This window comes from Mobula hypostoma, chromosome 8, assembly GCF_963921235.1.
Source record: "Mobula hypostoma chromosome 8, sMobHyp1.1, whole genome shotgun sequence".
NCBI classification, from domain to species: domain Eukaryota; kingdom Metazoa; phylum Chordata; class Chondrichthyes; order Myliobatiformes; family Myliobatidae; genus Mobula; species Mobula hypostoma.
This window is the reverse complement of record NC_086104.1, coordinates 42,122,759-42,145,246: the sequence shown is the minus strand read 5'-3', so window position 1 is coordinate 42,145,246 and position 22,488 is coordinate 42,122,759. Positions and strand designations below refer to the sequence as shown.

The window sequence follows — 22,488 nt, the reverse complement described above, 5'->3', positions numbered from 1 at the left end:
CTCCCTTCATTGATGTGCTCTTGTATGCCATTACTTGTCCAGCCATAATGAATTGCATGTGCCTTAAAATACATCCAGCCTAAAAGAAAATGCTTGCAATTTTGCACAAGTGCAGCTAAACTGATCTGTTCCCATGTTTTTCTCTTTTACAGCTGGCCCATCAATCCCACCTGCTGTATCATACACCAAACGAACTCAAGCAAACAGTGTAGAAAGTGAACAGAAAGAAGAGTGGGACAAAGACCTGGCTCGCAAATTAAGTAGCACCACTGTGGGTTCCAAAGCTGATGTCCCTGCAAGCCCACTTGCAGGTCTTGAAAGGAAGAAGTCTATGACTGGTCCAAGTGTAAGCATCAATTAAATTTGACAAAGTTGTATGTTTGATTTAAATGCACAAGGTTCTGTGGATGCTGGAAATCTTGAGCAATGTACACAAAATTCTGGATGGAACTCAGCAGATCAGGTAGCGTTAATGGAGGGAAACAAACAATCAGTATTTCAGGCTGCGACCTTCTACCAGGACTGAAAAGGAAGGCACCGCTTCTCGCTTCAGCCCCCCCCCCCGCCCCCACACCACTGTCACACCTTCCACCTTACCTTGACTCACCTTGCATTGCTTCGCCTCCCTCCACCTTATTCTAGCTTCTTCCTCCTTCCTTTCCACTCCTGATAAAGGGTCTTGGTCAGAAGTGTCAACTGTTTACTTCTTGCCTTCAATAAATACTGCCTGACCTGCTGAGTTCATCCAGCATTTGGTGTGTGTTACATATTTGATTTGATTTTTCTTATTCCATAAAGCTCTGTATTGGGTATGGAATGGACCTAAGATTCCTCTTTTACTCTTGTTCATTGTGTGCTTACAGTAGGGATGATATCCATCAAGAGAAATCCTGGGACTATTATGTTCCACAGTACTCTCAGTTCCTCTCATCTTAATCAGAAAAGATGATGCTGATGGTCATAGTTGATATTCAATCCTCAGATAACAGACCTTAGCCTCTATAGTTCCAGACCATTTACCATACAATTCTGAAGCAAAACTCAAGTGCAGACTAAAAGTAATAAACGTGCACATGGGATATTTTCTTGCCTTAAGCCAGTTCATTCTTTTCACTGGTATATCTAACTGTAATCTTACAGTCTTATAGTTAATAAATCAGTGATAAAGGGAAAAACTTTTTTAAAGTTCTAATATTAGCAGTAACACAACTAATTGATGGATGTAATGTGGAATTAATGCAGAATAAAAGACCAATTTCTGATGATCCTTTTTGATAAATATGGAATTCTAAATCTTCTAAGAATTAAAGAAATAAAACAAACTCAACAATTATAAAAAAAAACTCAAAGTTTGTCTGTTATAATGGTTGTATTAAATGTTTATAAGTATTTTATTTGCAATAAATTTGAAATAATATTTCTAATATTTGAAATTATAAGATCAGGAATCTAAAACTTGGTGTTTTTTCCTAAAAATATACCTATCTGAAGGTAATTTCTTTCTTGTATCAGAACAACATGGTTCCAGGTATGACAAGAAGAAACACTTATGTTTGCGAGCGATCCACTGGAGATCGGTATTCTGCGGTGCAGAATGGAAAAGACAGCAGGTTAGAATCCAGAATTCATAACATAACAATATTGTAAAATGGCTTAGTGATTTTTCATATTTGCTGAGTTAAGTGGCATTATGACTATATGTTTGCAATAAGTTATTACAGATTCAAGAGCATCATTTTTTTTTTAAGAAATACAGTGCTGTAACTAAATACCAACAATATTTGTTCCATGAAATTGATCACATTCTCATTTTTTTGTTGCTAAATGTTTAAATGTTACCTGTGTAAATTCTATACTTTAATTTGGTTCTGATGTTACTTTAGATTTTCCTATATTTGGCTGTGAAACCCCCTCACTGGGCTTGTACGCAAACTTGGCTTGTTAGCCAACTCTGCTAACAGCCAACTTACTCTGTGGTGAGAAGGCCACCCTTCTTAAACAATATATATCTAGGGTCAGTATAATTTGGGTTCAACCAAACAGGAAAGTTGGGATGTTTCGATTATCAGTTGGCAAGGAATAATAGATTGTACGCCGTATACAATTATAAAGCAAGTGTATTTACTAATTTCAGCTTTATCAAACAGTTATGGGGGGGGGGGAATAAAAGGAAAAACTAAAAGGGCCAATTACAGTTAAACAATCTAAATGTGCACTTACCGTTGGAGCTCACATTGTCCAAATAATTCATGGCACTGAATTCTCATCACCAATCACCGGTAGAAATTCCCATCTAGGATTAATTCATCTCACGAAGGACTCATTGCAATCAAATCCTACAACTGTCTCTCCCGATCATTTCTTCTCCACATCTCCTGCCAAAAGACCACAAACCCCAGCAATGTCATTCACAAATCTCTCCACCCAACGCTCGCTGAACTTTCTTCCATCATCCTGATTGACTGACACAACATTCCTAAATTGAATATCATAGCCCTTTATCTTTAGCCAAAACCAAAACACTCTACCAGCAGGACACACTGCTTTTACAGAAAGCTATACATAGCAGTAAAAATCTCAGCCAGAGCATTACAGCTGCTTATGCAAAGGCATTCAAGTAGTATCATCTTCAACATGCAGATTTATTGAGATATATAATGAGAATATATATGAGGTGTATGGAGGGATATGGTCCAGGTGCAGGTCCGTGGGACTAGGCAGAAAAATGGTTTGGCACAGCTAAGAAGGGCCAAAAGGCCTGTTTCTGTGCTGTAATGGTCTATGGTTCTAATAAGATTCAAATCATTTAATTACCACAAGATGAAGCAGAAATTTAATTTGTGAATTTATAATGGCATCATACAATGCTAAGTGTTTGGTGTGGTGATGGTGATACGGATAGGATAAGAAGATTAAAGTTCACTTTGTTGAGTTATAATTGTTTAATGTGAATGAAATGAGCATTATGCGCAGCTAACAGACTTCAAATTGGAACATGTCATTGCAAATATAACCAGTTATGTGCAATAGTAAATGATGTGGACTGATGTGCTTAGACCATTTGAAATGCCATTGATTCACAGAAAGAGAAGGCTACAGTTGAACGGGTAAATGATAATTAATTCAGGACAATCATCACATGAAAGAGTTTTTTTTAATGAGAGCATAATTGTATGACCGTAAAAGAAATATGGTGGATGTTCTGTTTGTAGATTCTCTACGGACATTCAACGTGATGTCACATAGCATGCTTGCCAATAAAGTTATGTAAATGTAGGATTACAGTAAAGAAATTGTTTAAAGGAGATGATGATGAGGACATCGACTCAGACCCAAGAGGCCAGCGTCAGGCATTTTCATGCCTTACAAGGCACAGTTTAAAAGGCCACTCCTCACACAAAGGAGAGTAAATGAGAACTGCTGAAAGAATGTGTCCTGAATGTAAATAGTCAGGCTGCTGGCAATCCATGATAGAACTAAGGGTCTTCTATTATAAATAACTTCAAGATAGGGGGCTCAGTTTCAAAACGTACCATAAGAAAAGTTGAGATAACCTGAGAGAGTAGTAATTTGGACAGGAAGATGTCCAATGAAGTATTGTTATTGAAGTAGAAAGAATGTAGAGGAGTTTAACATGAATATTGCTAGGATGAAATGTTTCATTTATGAAGATGCTGTACAGCTGAGCTTGGAGGAGCTGATGGAGATGTACAAAATAATGAAGAACAAAATTAGGAAGATGATGTGAAATATTTTCCTAGAGTAGATGTCCTCCAGAGCAGAGGACATAGGTTTAAGGTAGAGCCTAGTTTAGAGGTTAAGATGGAGCCTGGGTCAGAGATTTAGAGAGAACCTGAAGAGCTTTCACCCAGAGTTTAGCTGGAATTTGGAACGCCTAAGTAGATGGTCGATGCAGCGTTTCCTAGACAAGTACTTAATTTGCTGAAGTATATAAGGCTGCACCAATTTCAGGATTAGAATAGGTATTTTGTCAACACGAGATTCTGCAGATGCTGGAAATCTTGAGCAACATACTCAAAATACTGGAGGAACTCAGTAAGTCGGGCAGCATCAATGATCAGGAATAGATGGGAGATGTTTTGGGCTGAGACCCGTCATCAGGACTGCAAGGGAAGGGGGCAGAATCCAGAATACGAAGGTGGGAAGAAGGAAAGGAGTACAAATTAGCCACTGGTAGGTGGAACGGGGTGAGGAAGAAGATGTGGTGGTGGTGGAAAGAAGCTGGGATGGGTAGGTGAAAGAGGTAAAGGGCTGAAGTAGAAGGAATCTTAACAGGAAAGTACAGTGGACCATGGAAGGAAAAAAAAAGAGGGGAACCAGAGGGACATATTGGGCAGGTGAGAAGAAGTGAAAGAGTGAGAGGGTAATCAAAATGGGGAATAAAAATACAGGAGGGAAGGTGGTCAAACTGCCCTGTGTAAGTGCTTTATGACTCTATGAAAACTAATCCAACGTCAAGATGTAGAGTGATTGAGATTAAGTAAATGTAGCTGTTCAGAAACAGTTTCCATTTCCGTGGAACACCATCCTTTACAGTTTTTTTAGAGCATGGTAGGTAATAGTTAGAAACAAAGTTAACGTAACGATTTTAAGTAAAATTTATTATCAGAGTACTTGCATGTCACCACATACAACCCTGAGATTCTTCCTTGGTGGACATACTTAGCAAATCTATAGAACAGTAACTGTAAACAGGAGCAATGGACAACAAACTGCAAATGCAAATATAAATAAACAGGTAATAAACAAGGAGCATGAAATGACAAGATAAACAGTCCTTAAAGTGAGACCATGGGTTGTGGGAACACCAGAAGTGGAATGAGTGTAGTTATCTACTTTGGTTTAAGAGTCTGATGGTTGAGGGATAGTAACTGTTCTTGAACCTGGTGGTGCAAGTCCTGAGGCATTTGTAACTTCTGCCTGAGGGCAACAATGAGCAAAAGAGCATGGCCTGGGTGGTGAGGATCTTTGATGATGGACGCTGCTTTTCTACAGCAACATTACGTGTAGATGTGTTCATTGGTTAGGAGGGTTTTATCCATGATGTACTGGGCTGAATCAACTACTTTTTGTAGGATTTTCCACTCAAAGGCATTAGTGTTCCCATACCAGGCCATAATAGAGCCAGTCAGCACACTTTCCACCACGCAGCTATAGAAGTTTGACAGGGTTTTAAATAACATGCCAAATCTCCACAGACTCCTAAGGAAGTAGAGGCACTGTCATGCTCAGTTATATTTATTTGATGGGTCCAGGACCGGTCCTCTGAGATAGTGACACCCAGGAATTTAAAGTTACTGACCCTCTCCACCTCTGATCCTCTGATGATTACTGGCTCGTGGACCTCTGGATTCCCTCTCCTGAAAGTCTACAATCAGTTCCTTGGTCTCGTTGACACTGAGTGAGAGTTATTACACCACTTGGCCAAGTTTTCAATCTCCCTCCTGTATGCTAATTCATCTCCACCTTTGATACAGCCCACAACAGTGGTATCAACAACAGCCCACAACAGATGTTGGAAGTGGTGAGGGTGAGGTGCTGCGGGAGGGGACAGGTAGCAGAGAAGGAGTAGTAGGGACAAGGGTGGCACAGGTGCAGACACACCCAGCCCCGAAGCACCAGACAAGGTAATTTGATTCGAAACAATTGTTTTATTGACCATTACAGAATGTCTCTCTGGTGCTTCCTGCTTCCTCCCCTTTCCTTTCCCCTTTTCCCAACCACGATTTCCCTCTCCCTGTCCATTTCCCACTCTCAGTCCACAAAATAGAACCAAATCAGAATTGGGTTTATCATCACTGGCGTATACCATAAATAAGTTTGTTTTTATGCTTGCTGCAGCAGTACATAAAATTACTACAGTACTGTGCAAAAGTCTTGGGTGCCCCTACCATATATATTTGCCTAAGACTTTTGTATGGTACTGTAGATAAAATTTAAATGTCTGTCCCACATTGTAGTATATAGTTTAGCCGTAGATTATTGAACAAATGAAGCTCGGACAACCTTTCTGGCTAGCATGTAGGATCAACATTGGGGCCATGAGTAAATCGTACATCATGGTTGTATGAGGAGCCCAAATAAAAAAACATTTTTTTTTCACCCTAGTTTTTCTGTTACATTTTGGCTTCTATCTTTCTTTTGCCTTAACCCATAAGCCTAATTGAAATGTCTGCTTGTGCAAGCAGTACTTCCACATCCATCGCAAGTCCTGCAGGATCTTCTGGAGTACCTTCAGCACGCCCTCGACACCAGAAATCAATGTCAGCTTCTGGTCATCCAATCAAGGTCACTCTGCCTTCCATAGATGATGGCAGTGAAGGTTACCGATCCAGGTAAATATTTACAAAATTCCAAACATAGGAAGTGTCAGCAAAGTGAGAGACTGACTCAAGAAATGTGCAGCACTTTTGAATCCTGATTTTAGAAATCCTACCTGAGAATTATCATTCTTTTCTAGATGTGATGGAATCTACAAGTGTTTTGATACATTGATATGAGTGCTACGAGATCTATAGCCTCCATAGTCTTTCTTTTATTCCAAATTGAAGTTTCACATGGAACTAAAAACACAGGACAAAAATAATCTCCCCTTGTAGCAGAATTCAGAGTTAAATTTAAATTCACGCTCATATACTGACTGCTTTTGAGAAAGATTATGAATTAGAGATTTTCTTTTGGAAAATTAATATTGTAATACGGTTTCTCCTTTATAGCATCTTCATTCAGGTATCCTCCAACATCTAAATTATTGATATATCTATTCTTATGTGCATTACAGTTTAAGAACTGTAAACAAAAACAGAAGTAGGTCTGGCATATTCTGTGGAGAGAGAAAATTAGTTAATATTTCAAGTTCATGATATTTTCAACATAGCCAAATACTTGTATATATTACCAACTGTAAATGAGTGAAAAAATTATTAAGTGGACAAACATTTATTCCCTAGTTAGTTTCCAGATTGTACTGATATAGATGAATCTTAACTTCGCTTGGACTTTAAATGTGGAATAAAAATTAGATAATTAGTTTAATAATAGTTCTCTATGGACCAGTTAGCCACCCGTCAGATTTCATTGTAAAGATAAGTTGTCTATTTGAACAAATTTGTGCCACATTTTTTAAAATTCAAACCCCATTTTTTAGGCTTGCCATTAAAAGTATGGAGAAAATATGTTGAACAATTGAACATCTTTTATCAAACTGGAAACAATGAAAAACCATCCTTTAGGAACACATAATGGACAGCCTGTGCATTAGCATATCAGAGGATCTGTCCTGGGACCAGCGTGTGAATGCCTTTTCAGAGAAGGCACAGCAGTAGTTCTACTTTCTTAGAAGTCTGCGGAGATTTGACTAGTCATCTAAAATGTTGACAAACTTCTATAGATGAACTCGTGTTCTGGTACTATGTATTATTTTATATTTGCACAGGATTTCTTGCACATTGGTTTCCTGGCAGTTTTCGTTTGTGTGTAGCTTTTTATTGATTCTATTGTATTTCTTTGTTCTACTGTGAATGCTGCAAGAAAATCAATCTCAGGGTAGTATGTGGTGACATTGATAATAAATTTACTTTGAACTTCAGATTACAAGTGGTCTCATATTTTCTTTCCTAATTTAGCACTGCAGCTCAGAGGGTACCTGCTGCTTCCCCTTCTGCACATAGTATTAGCACTGCAACTCCAGATAGAACCCGCTTCCCTCGAGGTAGCTCCAGCCGAAGCACTTTTCATGGGGGACAGCTGCGGGAACGCCACACTGCCACGTACAATGGACCACCAGCTTCACCAACACTGTCACATGACACTGGTGCCCTTTCACAAGCTCGAAGGGGAACTTCAACTGGTATCATAAGCAAGATCACCTCCAAATTTGCCCGCAGGTAGGTTTTTAATTATTCCTAAACTTTAATAATCCATTTATGTTTTGAAATATGGGCAGCAAAATTGTAATAACCTTCCAAGCACAACTCTCCCCAGCTTACTTGGATGAAGACAGCAGATTTAATGTTTTGATTTTTGACTGTTACTGTTTATAGTAGCTTAGAGGTTCCTTTAAATTTACTTTAAGATAACAGTTGTTCATCAATGATTCTACAATAGGTTTTCTTAACATATAGTTCAATCCATTCCTAATAAAGACTACCGAAAATGTGCTTTCCTACTGTTGATTCACGTTGGTTTCAAGAAGGAGGTGGTGTTGGGTCTCTTGAAGACCATTAAGGTGGTAAAGTCCTTAGGACTTTCCCAGGTTATTGAAAGGGGAGATTGCTTCGGCTTTGTATCCTCCTCCATGACAGAAGAGGCTCCAGAGGACTTGAGAATGTTGTTCCCTTGCTGAAGAAGGACAAATGGGACATGCAGGAAATTATAGGCCAGCCTGCCTTATGCTAATAGCAGGAAAATTATTGGAGAAGATTGGATCTTCTCGCATCTAAGCACAACATTACTCTGAGGGATCATCTTTTACGAACTTCATTGGCTTTTTTTTTGAGGTCATGAAGATGATTGAGGATAGGGCAGCAGATACTGTGTGCAAGGACTTCAGTTAAGATGAAGATGATGGATGAGGGAAGGATAGTGGATGTTGTACACATGGAATTTAGTAAAGCATTTGAAACATTCCTAATGATAGCCCTCATCTAAAAGATTAAGGAACATGGAATTCATGGCGATTTGGTACATTGGATTCAAAATTTTAGACACAAGAGGTACTGCAGATTCTGGGAATCTAAAGCAATATACACAATGTGCTGGAGGAGCTCAGCAGTTCTAACAGCATCTATGGATGCAAATAAACAGTCAACATATCAGGCTGAGACCTGATGAAGGGTTAGAGTTTTCCTAGATAGCAAGTAAATTGTATTAACAATGCAGGAGAGTTGTATATTTTGATAGATGAGGCATAAATTGTGAACCATTGTTAGTTTAGTTAACATATTTCCTGCAAGCATTACCATTGTATTATATGTAGGGTAATTAGTTTTATGTGACAGAATTAGGTTAAGGAAACATGGTGAATACTGAAATATCCTTGTTCCCTCTTCTGTCCCCGATTACTGTTAATTCTTCCTCATTGCTTTGCATTTTTAATATTGCTGATGAGGCCATTCATTGTATAATTTGCATTAATTGTGACTCAGACTTGCTGAACTGCTTTCCTTAGCGCAATATCATACAATTAAGCTGTTTCCTTTTGCAGTACAGTTTGTTTTTAAGCAGAGAGAAGAGGCCCTCTGCCTCAAGCATGCCTCTCAGGTATTTTGTAAGAACAATTAACGTGTACTCTTGCTTTGCTTAGGAAGGTGTATCAGCAAGGTGTATTCTTGCATTCTGCAATGCTTGAGGGAGGGAGATTTCAAGGAATGACCTCAATTTTGTGTCAGTCACTGATTTTTAAACAATTTTTAAGTAATGTACAACTGCAGCAGTTGGTATGATGCTTTACGGTCCCAGCAAAAGGAAGATGTGTGCGGAGTTTGTCTATTCTCCCCATGACAGCATGGGTTTCCTCTGGGTGCACCAGTTTCCTCCCATGTTCCAAAAAAAAATGTACGGGTTGGGGTTAGTAAGTTGTGGGCATTCTATGTTAGTGTGAGAGTTGCGGGCTGCCCCCACTATATCCTCAGACTGTGTTGGTTGTTGACGCAAACTATGCATTTTACTGTGTGTTTCAATGAACATGTGACAAATAAAGCCAACTTTCTTTAATCTTTAACTATAATTCAAAAGTGATTGCGGACTGAGACTAAATTTAATAATATTGAGTATTGGTTAGCTGTTAATAACTGTTGGATATTTGTTGGAATTTGAAAAGCCTATATGCATTGAAATGAAAAATATTTATTGTCACTGTGAGTTGTGTGAAAAATAAATTGTGTGTGTTTTAAAGCTTTTTTTTTTAATAGCCTTAAATACCTGAATGGGGATAAAGCAAGCACAAGTGTAGCTTCAGTTTTGTATTTTGAGTTTTAAAACTGGAACAAAAGATCAAACAAAGAACATTTTGGATTCAGATTTGGATGTATTTATCACAGCTACATTGAAACATACAGTGAAATGCTTTGTTTGCATTAAAGACCTAAGTATGTGCTGAGGGCAGACCGCAGTGTTGCCACACATTCCAGTGCCATTACAACACACCCACAATGTTCAACAGAACAACAAAACAATCTCCTTTCCTCTCTCCCACCCACATAGTCCTCTGACCTCCAGTAGACTTTGGACTCGTAGACCCAAGGCTTCAGCCGTCAGACTTCGACTTCAGACTGACCTTTGGAAGTACCAGCTGATGACTGGATCCTGAATTCCAGGCTTTGAACTCCGACCTAAGGAGTCACCAGCCTTTGTGCTCCCTGCTCACATGGACATCTGACCCCACTACCCACCAACCTGGTGTCCTAGTGGACCACTGCCTCGTCCATGCTGGTCCTTGTCAACTGTGCTTGCCAGCCCAACATCCATATTGCTGGCCTTCGAGCTCAGAGTGAAGGCCTAAATATCAGTCCAATCTCTAACATCATTCCCCCACATTCCCATCCACGAACCTGACCCCTAACTCTCCACTTTGTCCCTACATACTTAAAAAAAAATCTAAATCTGAGCCACGATCTTGACAGAGACAACAGGTTGATGCTATTTTGTCCAAATGTATGCCTATCCCAGTGTCCTGAATTACCTTTAGAAATATGTCTGTAATGTTATAAGATCTTCAATGCGTGTGGAAACATTTAGAACTTTCACTTAATGTTTATTGCAAAAATTAAAATCGGAACTATGACATTCCTTTGGAGTGCTCGTTTCAGCAGGTGCAGCTTGAATGCGCAATGATGCACCAGAGAAAAAAGTGTTGACAAATTAACTGCAGAATCATAAATGGTGCAGAAAGTCAGGCAACCCACGTTTTTTTAAAATATTCCTTTGCTTCGTTAATCCAGAACTTCCTGCAGTTTTAGTATCTCGCCAACCAGCTGTATCATCCTCTATTTCAAGTATTTATCATATATTCACTTTAAGTGTATATTGAATTTTTCAGTGTGACAATCATTTCTTCTCAACCTAGCAGTCAATTTTAGGTATTTATTGATTCTCTGATGACTCCTTGAAGTGAGGTAATACTCTTTTGTTCTTTCTTTCCACCAAACCTCTTAAAATCCCTTATTAAAAATTATCGTAGTCATTTATATTCCCATTCATGTTGTTTTGAATCCATATTTATAAACTATGGTTGTCTATTCATACTATCATCTTGATGCCTCTATAATTGTATGCTCTCTGTAAATTAATTTTTTGTTAAGGTACTCCTTAGGCTTGTGAAAAGAAACTACCCTTTTTCATGTTTTTTTAAAAAAAAAGAAATTGCAGTTATAATAGAGGAAATGCAGGATTGTCCTCTGTCAGTGAGACACACTGAACTATTGTTGCTATGTCTCTGATGGTTCCAGAACTGAACACAACAGAACTGGAGGGGCTCCTTTATAGTTAAGAATAGAAACATGACAAGTGTATAGCTAAGAGTTCTCAGTGACTCATAAGCATTAAATATTAAGAATAGGAGGGAGGGTACATCGACTCAGACCATGAGAGGCTTGCGTCGGGCATTTTCATGCCTTACAAGGTGCATGTTGGAAGTCTGTGTGGGGCGCCACTCCTCGCACAGACTAGAGCAATGTGTGATTAAGTGCCTTGCTCAAGGACACAAACACGCTGCCACAGCTGAGGCTTGAACCAGCGACCTTGAGATCCCTAGATGAACACCTTAACCACTTGGCCATGTGCCCAACACAATAAGTAAGAATAAGTACATTTTATTAACAAAACAAATCTAAATATTCAGGTTCTAGGCTTTTAATATTATTTGTGTGTGCTTTTAAAATACTCAATGTTTTATCAGGTAAGGCAGTCATTGCTAACCTATCAAGAGCAAATTTATAACAGCAAACCAATAATGACTGAGTCTGTGTAAAAACCGTGTTTTAAAATTAAATCTATTTTGACTTGTCAGACACCATTAAGTTTGGAAACAAAGATTGTCTAATAAATAAGGTAGTACTAGTATGGTAGCATGAAATTTTAAAGAGTCTGGAGATAGTTAGAGAAATCTGGGAGATGGCCGGTTCCAAATTATTGAAAACATTGAAATTAGATTATGCAGTGATTTTGGTATACATATGGTAGTTAAAAGGATGAAGTGCATTGCTGCAACAGTAATCAGTGTGAATTTTTTAAAAATTTAAAACAAATGTAAAGAAGGTTTAAAATTTCAGATGGGAGTTGATCTCTTTTCAAAAAAGCTAGAAACTTATTTCCAGATCTTCTTCACATAAGGAGTAATCTGAATGTATTGAAGTTTGGCTTAATAGCATGTGATAAGACAAAGTGCTAAATAATACTTTCCAGTGGCATGCCCACACGCGCCATGAAGTATGCCAGTTTATAATTTGCAATTTGTATAAAATGCAATATTGTGTATTTATCACATACAGTGCCTATAAAATGTATTCACCCCCTTTGAAAGTTTTCATGTTTTATTGTTTTACAGCATTGGATCACAAAATTTAATTTGGCTTTTTTGACACTGTTCAAAAGAAATGACTCTTTCTTGTCAAGCTGAAAACAAATTTCTACAAATTGGTCTAAATTTATTGCAGTTATTAAACACAAAATAATTGATTGCAAATTACCCATCACCTTCAAGTCAGCACTTAATAGATGTACCTTCAGTATCAATTATAGCCTTGAGTCTGTGTGGATAGGTCTCGATCAGCTTTGCACATCTGGACACTGTAATTTTCCCCATTCTTAACAAAACTTCTCAAGCTCTGTCAGATTACACGGGAATTGTAAATGAACAACCCTTTTCAAGTCCAGCCACAAATTCTCAATTGGATTGATGTCTGGACTCTGCCTTGGCCATTCCAGGACATTGTTTATTTTTAAGCCACTCCTATATGGCTTTGGATTTATGCTTGGGGTCATCGTCTTGCTGGAAAACATAACTTCTCCCAAGTCGCAGTTCTCTTGCAGAGTGCATCAGGTTTTCCTCCCGGATTTCCCTGTATTTTGCTGCATTCATTTTGCCTTCTACCTTCACAAACCTTCCAGGGCCTGCTTCAGTGAAGCATCCCCAGAGCATAATGCAGCCACTACCATGCTTCGCAGTAGGGATGGTGTGTCTTTGATGATGTGCAATGTGCTTCTGCCAAACAGTGTTCAGTCTGATGGTCAAAAAACTCACCTTTGGTTTCATTAGACTATAGAACCTTCTTCCAGCTGACTTCAGTCTGCCACATGCCTTCCAGAAAATTCTAGCCAAGATTTCATGTGAGATTTTTTTCAACAGTAGCTTTCTGTTTGCCACTCTTCCATAAAGCTGTGACTGGTGAAGCACCTGGGCAACAATTGTATGCACAGTCTGTCCGATCTCAGCCACTGAAGCTTGTAACTCCTCCAGAATTGTCATAAGTCTCTTGGTGGCCTCGCCCACTAGTTCCCTTCTTGCACAGTCACTCAGTTTTTGAGGACAGCTTGCTTGAGACAGATTTACAGCTGTACCGTATTCTTTCCATTTCTTGATGATTGACTTAACTGTACTCCAAGGGATATTCAGTAACTTGGAAATTTTCTCGTATTCCTCTCCTGACTTGTACTTTTCAATAACCTTTTCGCAAAGTTACTTGGAGTGTTCCTTTGTCTTTATGATGTAGTTTTTATCAGGATACTGACTCACCAGCTGTTGGACGTTCCAGATACAGGTGTATTTTTACTGCAATCAATTGAAACACCTTCACTGCACACAGGTGATCTCCATTTAACTAGTTATGCAATTTCTCAAACCAATTGGCTGCACCAGTGATGATTTGGTGTGTCATATTATAGGGGGTGTATACTTAGTCAATTATTTTGGTGGTTAAAATTCATAATTAGATTACTTTGCAGAAATCCATTTTCACTTTGACACAAAGGAATACCTTTCTGTTGATCAGTGTCAAAAAAAGCCAAATTAAATTTGCTGTGGTTCAATGTCATAAAACAATAGAACATGAAAACTTCCAAGGGGACTGAATACCTTTTATAGGCACTGTGCAACAAATATTAATTCTAAAACTCTTCAAAGCAATCAATATTGGAAGAAATGTAAAAGTTGAGAATGAAGAAAATGAACCGAAGAATGATGGTTGTGAATTTTTAACATTGGAGGTCAGGGTTCTAACTCAGTTAAACAACTACCTTTGCTCAAACTGAGTTCCTGTTTTTTTTTGTCTTGTAGATGGAAAAGATGCAAAGCATAAATTTAACTTGTTTAACTTTTAAGTTCATTTTGTGGGGAATGGAGGAGGAGGAGAGTAAATTGTGTCTTTAGTGTCTGCAACAGGGGTGATATTCTTTGAACAAATACAGGTTTATCTTGACACTTACTACAATACAACAAACTGCTTGATACAGTAGATGTTATAGTAAGTTTCGCCAGCAGATGTGTTGTTTCAGTCTATTTATAATGGATTATGTTTTCCAGGGTTATAATATGTTTTAGTTTGTTACATTGATTTTAAGCCACAAAAATGGTGTTCTGCTACCTAGTCAAATAACTGTAGTGACGCTAAATAGAAACACTGAAGATTCATTTTTGGATACAGATGGAATTCTTCCCTCCACTTGCTCTTAACCTACTTGCACAACAATGGTCCAGACCTTGAAGTCCTAAATGAAGAATATAACAGTTGACCATATTCAGGAAGTATTAAATTTTGACTGTTGTTTGTTTTTGTGTAGTTTTTTAAGCCCATGGTGTTAATTTGCTGTCATGTATTTGGGATCTGGATTCACAGCTTCATTTTTCAGACCTCTAATATGTTACCTTGTTTCCTGTATTTGCACTGAACCTTAATTCTGATTGCTTTTGAGGGGCCCGAGTGAAGGTGAAGGCAGTGGCAGAGCTGACACTGCAAGGTGAGGTGCCACTGCTATTATTGTCATGTGTAATGATTATTTTGGTTGCTGAAATTGTATTAGTAAAGGTCACCATTTTTTAGCAAGAATATGGCATGCATTTTAGTGCATTTCTTTTCCCTGGAAAGGGAAGGGTATTCATTCATTAATGTACAATAAAAAGGCAACAAACCATCAAAAAGTTTGAAGTAAACATTTTCTGACATAGATGACACAGATCTTAAAGAGTTTTTTTCTTGAACATATCAATAATAAGCATGTTGTTTGATAGTTCTCCTTCCCGAAACTGAAGCTTGTTGTGAAGCATTTAATGGAAACTGTGCATTCTAACTAAATGATACCCTATATTTTGAATAAAATAGTGGGCCACTTGTTTAAATTGTTCTTGCTGTTCCAGCAAGCTGAAGATAAATTGTATATTTTGAAGAATCCAAAGGTTGGCATTTTTTGCTAGCCATTTTGTCCATCCTTCATTACAAACATCAACTTCCATTTTTGTAGCATACTTAATACATTAAAATATCCCTAGAACTTCACAGGATAATTAAGAAACTAAATTTGACACCGTGATATGTTAAAGATGTTAGGAAAGGGCCTAATGAATTGTGAAAACGTAGATTTTTATACTGCATTTTAGAATAGGAAAACAGGGAAGGAAATTCCAGAGAATTTTGGCCGTTGAAAGCAAAGCCACCAGGTGAAGTGATGGAAGTGCAGGAGGGCAGAAATGAGGGAGCCAAATTTTGCCGTTACAGCACTGGAAGAATTGGCTGTAATTAAGAGGGAAAGGGCATTGAAAAGAATGTTGAGATTTTAAACTCAACTCGTACCCAAGATACAGTGCAAGTCAGCAAGTTTTAAACTGTAACGAGTCTGGGTGAGATGCTGTCTGATCTCCTGAGTTCCTCCAGCATTCTAGCTGTGGTTGAATGGGATCTGATGTGCTAATAGACAAGGGAAATTATTAGATGATTCAAACTTACTGAGGGTATGTGAGGTCAGCCACTATTCTGTTAAATAGTCAGATGAGGAAGTTTTAAAGGCATAGATGAGGGTTCTGCAGCAGATAAGCGCAGGCAGAGCTGGATTCCATTAAAAGGGTAGCACTAAGTGGTCTTAGTGTTGGCATGGATTTGTGACCAGAGTTGGAGCAATGAAATTGCTTTAAATTCTCCCACTAGTTGAAATAAATTTCTGCTTGTCAAACTGTATTTTGAATAGTTGGTAACTTCAGAGAGGTTGCAGTGATCAGGATATATGGCAGAAAGGTGGTGCTTTGTGTCTTTGGCAGACTATAGAAATAGAATTTTTAAATGTTGTTGCAAAGAAGCAGCATATAAATTATTGCTGCTGAGGGGTGGGAGACAGTCATGTGGAGATCATTAAGAACACCAAAGGTTAAAGAGTGGAAGTATGACAAAAGGTATTTTTTCTTTATCTCAACTGCATAAAGAGAAGCAGCAGCACAACTCACAAGGGTATTCTTGACTGAAGTCTGAATCAATAGTAAAGCCTCCTTCAGAATATGAGACAGTTTACAGGAATAACCATGTTATATACAGTATTGTCATCTCTGGTTTCATAAATTCAATGTCATAGGTTGAATTTTAGCCAAACATCATCTTATAAATTTATAATATCAAATGAAATGCAGTAGAACATTTTTTTTATCTTGACCTCATATTCCAGACCCCTCATCACAATAGCATTTTATCCTTGGCCCAGGAGAAACTTCAGTATTACTAGTATAGTTAAAATGCTAATGACCTTCATCAGCAATGAGATCTGTCTCTGATCCTTCCACATTTGCAATAATTGCTTAGATTACAGTTCATATTCAAGATTTCTCTTTCCTGACTGGAGGATTTTGATTAGTGATTCACTTATTGCTGGAAGGGAGTACAAGAATATTTGGTAATCACAATATAAAATCGGTCATCCGTATGAGATAACAGAAGGATGGCTTATAAGATCAAATTTGTGTTGTTCCACAAGATTTTTGTAGATTGTTTTAGTTCTATTTATATGCAAAAAAATATGCTGGGAAAATAGCACTGTTTATGATACCTGCTTTATAGGTTATTGAATATGCAACAGTTTTATAGAGATATTGTATGCCAATTTACCATATATTGCCAAATATTTCTGGTGAACTCCCAGTGATTTGGGCAAAGGGAAACACCTGCATGCTCATCTCAAGAGTTTCCAGTAAAGTTAGCGTCACTGATTTAAAATTAATCTGGTAGTAACACAGCACTGATAATTTGTGTCATAAAGGCCTAATTACTTGAGTTATAACTCTGACATGTCAGCTAACATGGAAATTCCATCAAGGGTCCAATAAAACTGTGGAATCTCATTTCTAAAAAAATATTCTAGCAATATTATGTCAGACTTGTTATCTACACTACTGTTGCCATTAGGATCCATCTTCTCAAGAAAAAGCTGTTTCCACTATAAAATGAAAATTAAATGGATGTTGGGTTATGGTATAAGAAATATATGAAACATGAAAGTAATTACAGCATACTTTGGAAGGTGAAACTTGTGTTCCCAAAGTGACAAGTGTTTACACTAACTGGCTGTAAACTAACTGATGTTTGTTATAAATTAACCGATAGAGATTGATAGATAAGAATAGTCTAATATTGTTGTAAAGGGCAATCGTGCAGCTGGGAAGAGCCAAATGAATGGACCTTGGACCTTTTCACTCCTGCACAAATGTCGTCATGATAGAAGTCCTGATTGTGATAAAGAAGCTGTTAAAATACTTAATGGTTCAGAATATTTATATATTTCCCAAATTGTTTTGGGTATAATGGATAAATGATTGGAAAACAAAAGGGTCTAATTTCTGGATTTTCATGTATCATGTTAACTATTACAAAGAGAGAAACTGTTAAAATTATCCTTAAGACAATGAATAGTATTTTAAAGTTAATTTGAGAGATGATTATTGGTGTTTTGCATAAAAAGTATTAATGGAACTAATTGCTTTTATTAATTGGTTTCCAGTGCCTATAGTACCTGGAGTTCTAAATTAATTAGTATCATGTTCTTAACCACGTAATGGAAGTATATCCCACAGAAATCTAGTTTTGTCTTTATAGACCTTCCTTAGAACAAAGGCCAATAGTAGTAATACAGTAGTTCAAAATACAATGATTTTAACACCAATATTTAGTATCTGAACTCATAGTAAATGCAAAATATTCTTTAAATGTAGCACCATTTAATATTTGAATACAAGCCATAACAGCCTTACAATGAAATGAGCAGAAAAATACTGAAGCTGGCCAAATAACCTCTGTAGCATTTTAGCTGAGCTTTCTTCAAATTAACTCTTACTGCTTTAGATGCAAATTGCAAACGGTTTTATCTACAATGTAGTTATTACATACATGTTACTCATATCAGAATAGCTTGTGAGAGTTGCAGAGTTTTTAGATTATCTTCAATATGGTGATATGAAATATGATAAAAGCAGGCCAAGAATCTATATTCATTATGTGTCTGTACAACTGATATGTCTCTGCTTTCAGGAGTATGTCAGGAGAACCAAAAGACAAAGAAAGAGATGACAGCAAAGATGCAAAACCAAGATCTTTGAGGTTCACATGGAGCATGAAGACAACTAGTTCAATGGATCCCAATGATATGATGCGAGAGATCCGAAAGGTGCTGGATGCTAATAACTGTGACTATGAGCAACGAGAAAGGTTCCTTTTGTTCTGTGTTCATGGTGATGCTCGACAGGACAACTTGGTTCAATGGGAAATGGAGGTCTGCAAGTTGCCACGTTTGTCTCTAAATGGTGTTCGTTTTAAGCGAATATCAGGAACGTCTATAGCATTCAAGAACATTGCATCCAAAATTGCAAATGAGCTGAAGTTGTGAAGAAAAACTGTAATATGAGATCAGGGAAGTTTCTTGTATGATATACAGTTCACTCATGAATGTACTGGTATTATTGCTAATGTGCGTGAGTTTGGCCACCAATCCCACTTCCTCCCTCATACCAATAAACGGTTAGAAATTTCCGTCGCAATAAGTTTATATATATTGTGATTATAAATTGTAAAACCTGGATCCGTATGGCTTATTGTGAATTAGCTTTAACGAATTGTGATCTTATTTCCACATGTACAGGTAAGTATATTGAGCATTGTCACAGCTTATGTTCATATAGTTGTACAATAAAAAGTAATACCTAACATCTACAGGTACTGTATAGTTGTGTCCTGATTTATGTACAGAAATGCTCATTTTAATGTTCCATGTGTTTTTGAGCTTGAAATTCTTTAGCACTAACTACATTTTGGGTGTTAGATAAATAAAGGTTTGTGATTTCATATTATTGAAATTTGATCTCCCCTTTCCACTCCACCACAAAACTGAAGCCATTATGATCTTTTGTTATCTGGATGTCCAGTATAATTCCCTCCATATTATGATATCGTCATTAATAGCACAAAACAGCTTTGGAAAAGTTGCTCAGGAAATATCATTCACCTTTGAGGATGATGGTCCTCATCATTTTGTTTGTGCTCTGTGAGATTACAAATACGCACCATTCACATTTTCAAATCGTGTATAATATAGTAAAGCTCACATGTTAAATGGTATGATTTCCTGCCCTAACTGTAATCTCTTGTACTGAATAGTTTACCAGATTTCCTGTATTTATTCCAGGACAGTATACCTGTAATGTGCATTGTAATTATTAGGCCTTCACAAATGAAAGGATTTTTTTCCTTTATTACTAGTGATGTACAATGTAAAACCACTAGTAATGGTACATTTAATACATGTTTTGTACCAAATTAACCATGTAGGTTAATTGTGCAATTGTATTTTATGTTGTAATTATTGTAATATTAGCATTTGACCCTGTCTGCACTCTTGTGACAATTTGGAAAAGTAATCGAACCCTGTCAATATACATGTTGTGATCAGATATGCACTCTGATTATCAGAAGGTAAACTAAGTCTGTGATTGCCTAAACATTCAGCAATCTTAGGCTGAAGCTTTGGATTGTAAATACTCTGTAATGTAGCTTATTTCCAGTGGCGGTTGTGTTTCAGAATGATGTGGAACTTGCTGTCTTAGAAGATGCTTGGACAGTCATACTTGCCCCTCCCCTTTATGTTAAATGAGAGGAGCTCAGTGCAAGGTACATGGATACATTTTCACTGGTGCAAGATATTAAAACAAATTTGAAATGACTGGAACATGGTGTAAGTTTTATTTCATTTTAACCTTTTCATAGGATTGTTTTCTTCAGATCATTGGATGTCAAGATAAAAGCATTCATTCTTTTATTTACATTCTGTTACTTTTTTTTATAACAGATTACATTCCTTACATTACATAAAAATGGCATATTTAAGAAAGTAACCTTACAAAGAAACTTGATTATTACATTAGTAATGGACAGTATTGTCCAAATAGAGAAGAAAGCAACAGTCCATCCTTTGTACAATGTGGCAAATGGGACCAAATTTTGTACATTAAAGTTCTGCAGCTTAAATTATCATAAACTTGTTTATATGGCATCTAAAATAGAATAGAACAAATAAATATTATTCAATATTTTTGCTTTTAATCAAGATTGCTCTCTGGAATATGGCATTTTGTCATCCTAATTATATAACAATCTTTTAAGTTTTAAAAAAACATTTGTTTTGAATATTCATGTATGAAATCACTAAATTAAAAGTCGCTATGTTAATTTTAGATTTACTTTGTCACTTTCTATTAGTCAAAGAAAATTTCAAAAAAGCAAAATACTGAAAATATTTAGCAGGCCAAGGTACCATAAGCAAAGAGGAACAGGGAGCTAATTTTTTTCAGGTGATAGCATTGCAGTGGAACTGGGTTCAGAGAGGTAACCAATTGATGATGCCAAATCGTTTTCTCACCCGATAATGAGTATTTCCATCATTTCCTATTTCGTTTTCCAGCATTTGCGGTATTTTGCTTTTAATAGAAATTGCTTTCTGGAATTGTCCAAAGCTGAACTAGATTTTTCACAACCTTGGTATCCTTGAACTGAGCCTCCATTTCTCTTTAAATAATGTCATCAATACTGCCTCTTTCCTGTTCTGTAATGTTGTCATCTGTCCTTTATCCCAAGACATTGTTTTTGAGCTGTTCATGTTTTCAAACGTTGATGTATAACTGTGCCAAGGTGGGATTTTGTTCTTACCTTTAAACTGTAGTTACAATTTGTAAACTAATTAGGTTGAGATTTAAACTAATTAAACTGCTTTTTAAACTAATTAGGACTGTATCCATAACATCCTAAATGGTACAGTACAACACAAAATGCTGGATCTATGGAAATGAATAAACTGCTGGCATTTTGGGCTGAGACTCTTCTATGGTACAATATGTACTAATTCATCAACTAAACGTCTGGATCAAAATGTGGCTGATTTATAGAACTAAAATATCCTTTGCCTACTGTCTTCCAACATTTCTATTGACAAGTTAATATTAATATGTCATGGGAATTAGCTAGGATGGAAAATATATTTTTATGTCAGAAGAGTTTTTCCTGAGGACTTCAAACAAAATGTAATGAGAAATGAAGCCAAGTAGCAGAGACAAATACTAACTCGGTGGCTAGATCTGGATATGTGAGTAGAGCTGGTTGGTTTTGAGTAGATAATATTCAACAGCTGGTGGGGCAAACAGAGAAAGTTTCTGAAGAGACAAGTGCAACACAGTGTACAGTGGCTGCTGTTGCTGATGAACAATTCCAGAAGTATCTCCACGTGACAGCATTGGTTCCTTCAAAGATATGCTGGTCGGTATGTTCATTGGTTGCTAGTGCAGATATGCGGCGAGAAATTGGGGGTGGGAGGAGATGTCTGGCGGATTTGATGGGGATGTGAGAGGAAACGTAGGATTAATTAGAGCGGAGCTTGATGGTCAGCGCAGGTGTTCCGAACTATAAGAGCTAGGGGGGTACAGTGTATATTTAAGGGTGACATTCTAACTCTAGATGGTAATGGAATGGGTTTTGTGTAAACAGTAAGTCGTAAATAACTAGTGGATGAAAAGAGTAAGTTCGCAACGGCTCGATCTAAAGCAAATATGGTGTCAGGAAGAGAGGATGGTGGTGGGTTTGTTTGCGGCTTGATACTGGATGGGTGCGTGGAATGTTATGGTTTGTGACGGGCAGTCGGTTGGGTTGGGATGGGTGGGGTGCTGAAATGGGAGTACGAGGTGGTCTAAGAGGATGCGGGTGTTGGGCGGACTCGAAACTGTCGTGGTTTCTCGTTTCTCACAAACGACAAGAAGACGCAGAAAACTCGTCAAGACGTTTTAAACTTTAATTTGCAAATCAAAGCTGAGACAATCAGAAAGCTAATAGCTGACTGCCCGTCGAGGCTTGTATATAGCATTTTTTATAGCAATTTTCCTGTCTTAGCTACATTATCATATCCAGTCAGCCTGTGATTACATATCATCAATGTATCCGCTCTCGACTTTCCACTATTGTTTTA

At 37.3% G+C, this 22,488-nt stretch overlaps 1 protein-coding gene across 7 annotated transcripts in view; it reads left to right on the top strand.

Moving 5' to 3' along the window:
• The window catches only part of mark1 (MAP/microtubule affinity-regulating kinase 1), a 196,381-nt gene extending 175,063 nt beyond the window's left edge, over nt 1-21,318 (top strand). The window contains exons 13-18 of one of the 7 annotated variants that reach the window (XM_063055734.1): nt 153-346; nt 1,513-1,610; nt 6,180-6,356; nt 7,647-7,907; nt 14,929-14,973; nt 18,516-21,318. In XM_063055734.1, the coding sequence (XP_062911804.1) occupies nt 153-346; nt 1,513-1,610; nt 6,180-6,356; nt 7,647-7,907; nt 14,929-14,973; nt 18,516-18,870 (1,130 nt within the window). In that variant the 3' untranslated portion in view covers nt 18,871-21,318. The remainder of the gene's footprint in view (nt 1-152; nt 347-1,512; nt 1,611-6,179; nt 6,357-7,646; nt 7,908-14,928; nt 14,974-18,515) is intronic. The other 6 variants (XM_063055736.1, XM_063055735.1, XM_063055739.1 and 3 more) reach the window with 6 other exon arrangements.
• Nucleotides 21,319-22,488: the final 1,170 nt, after the last annotated feature.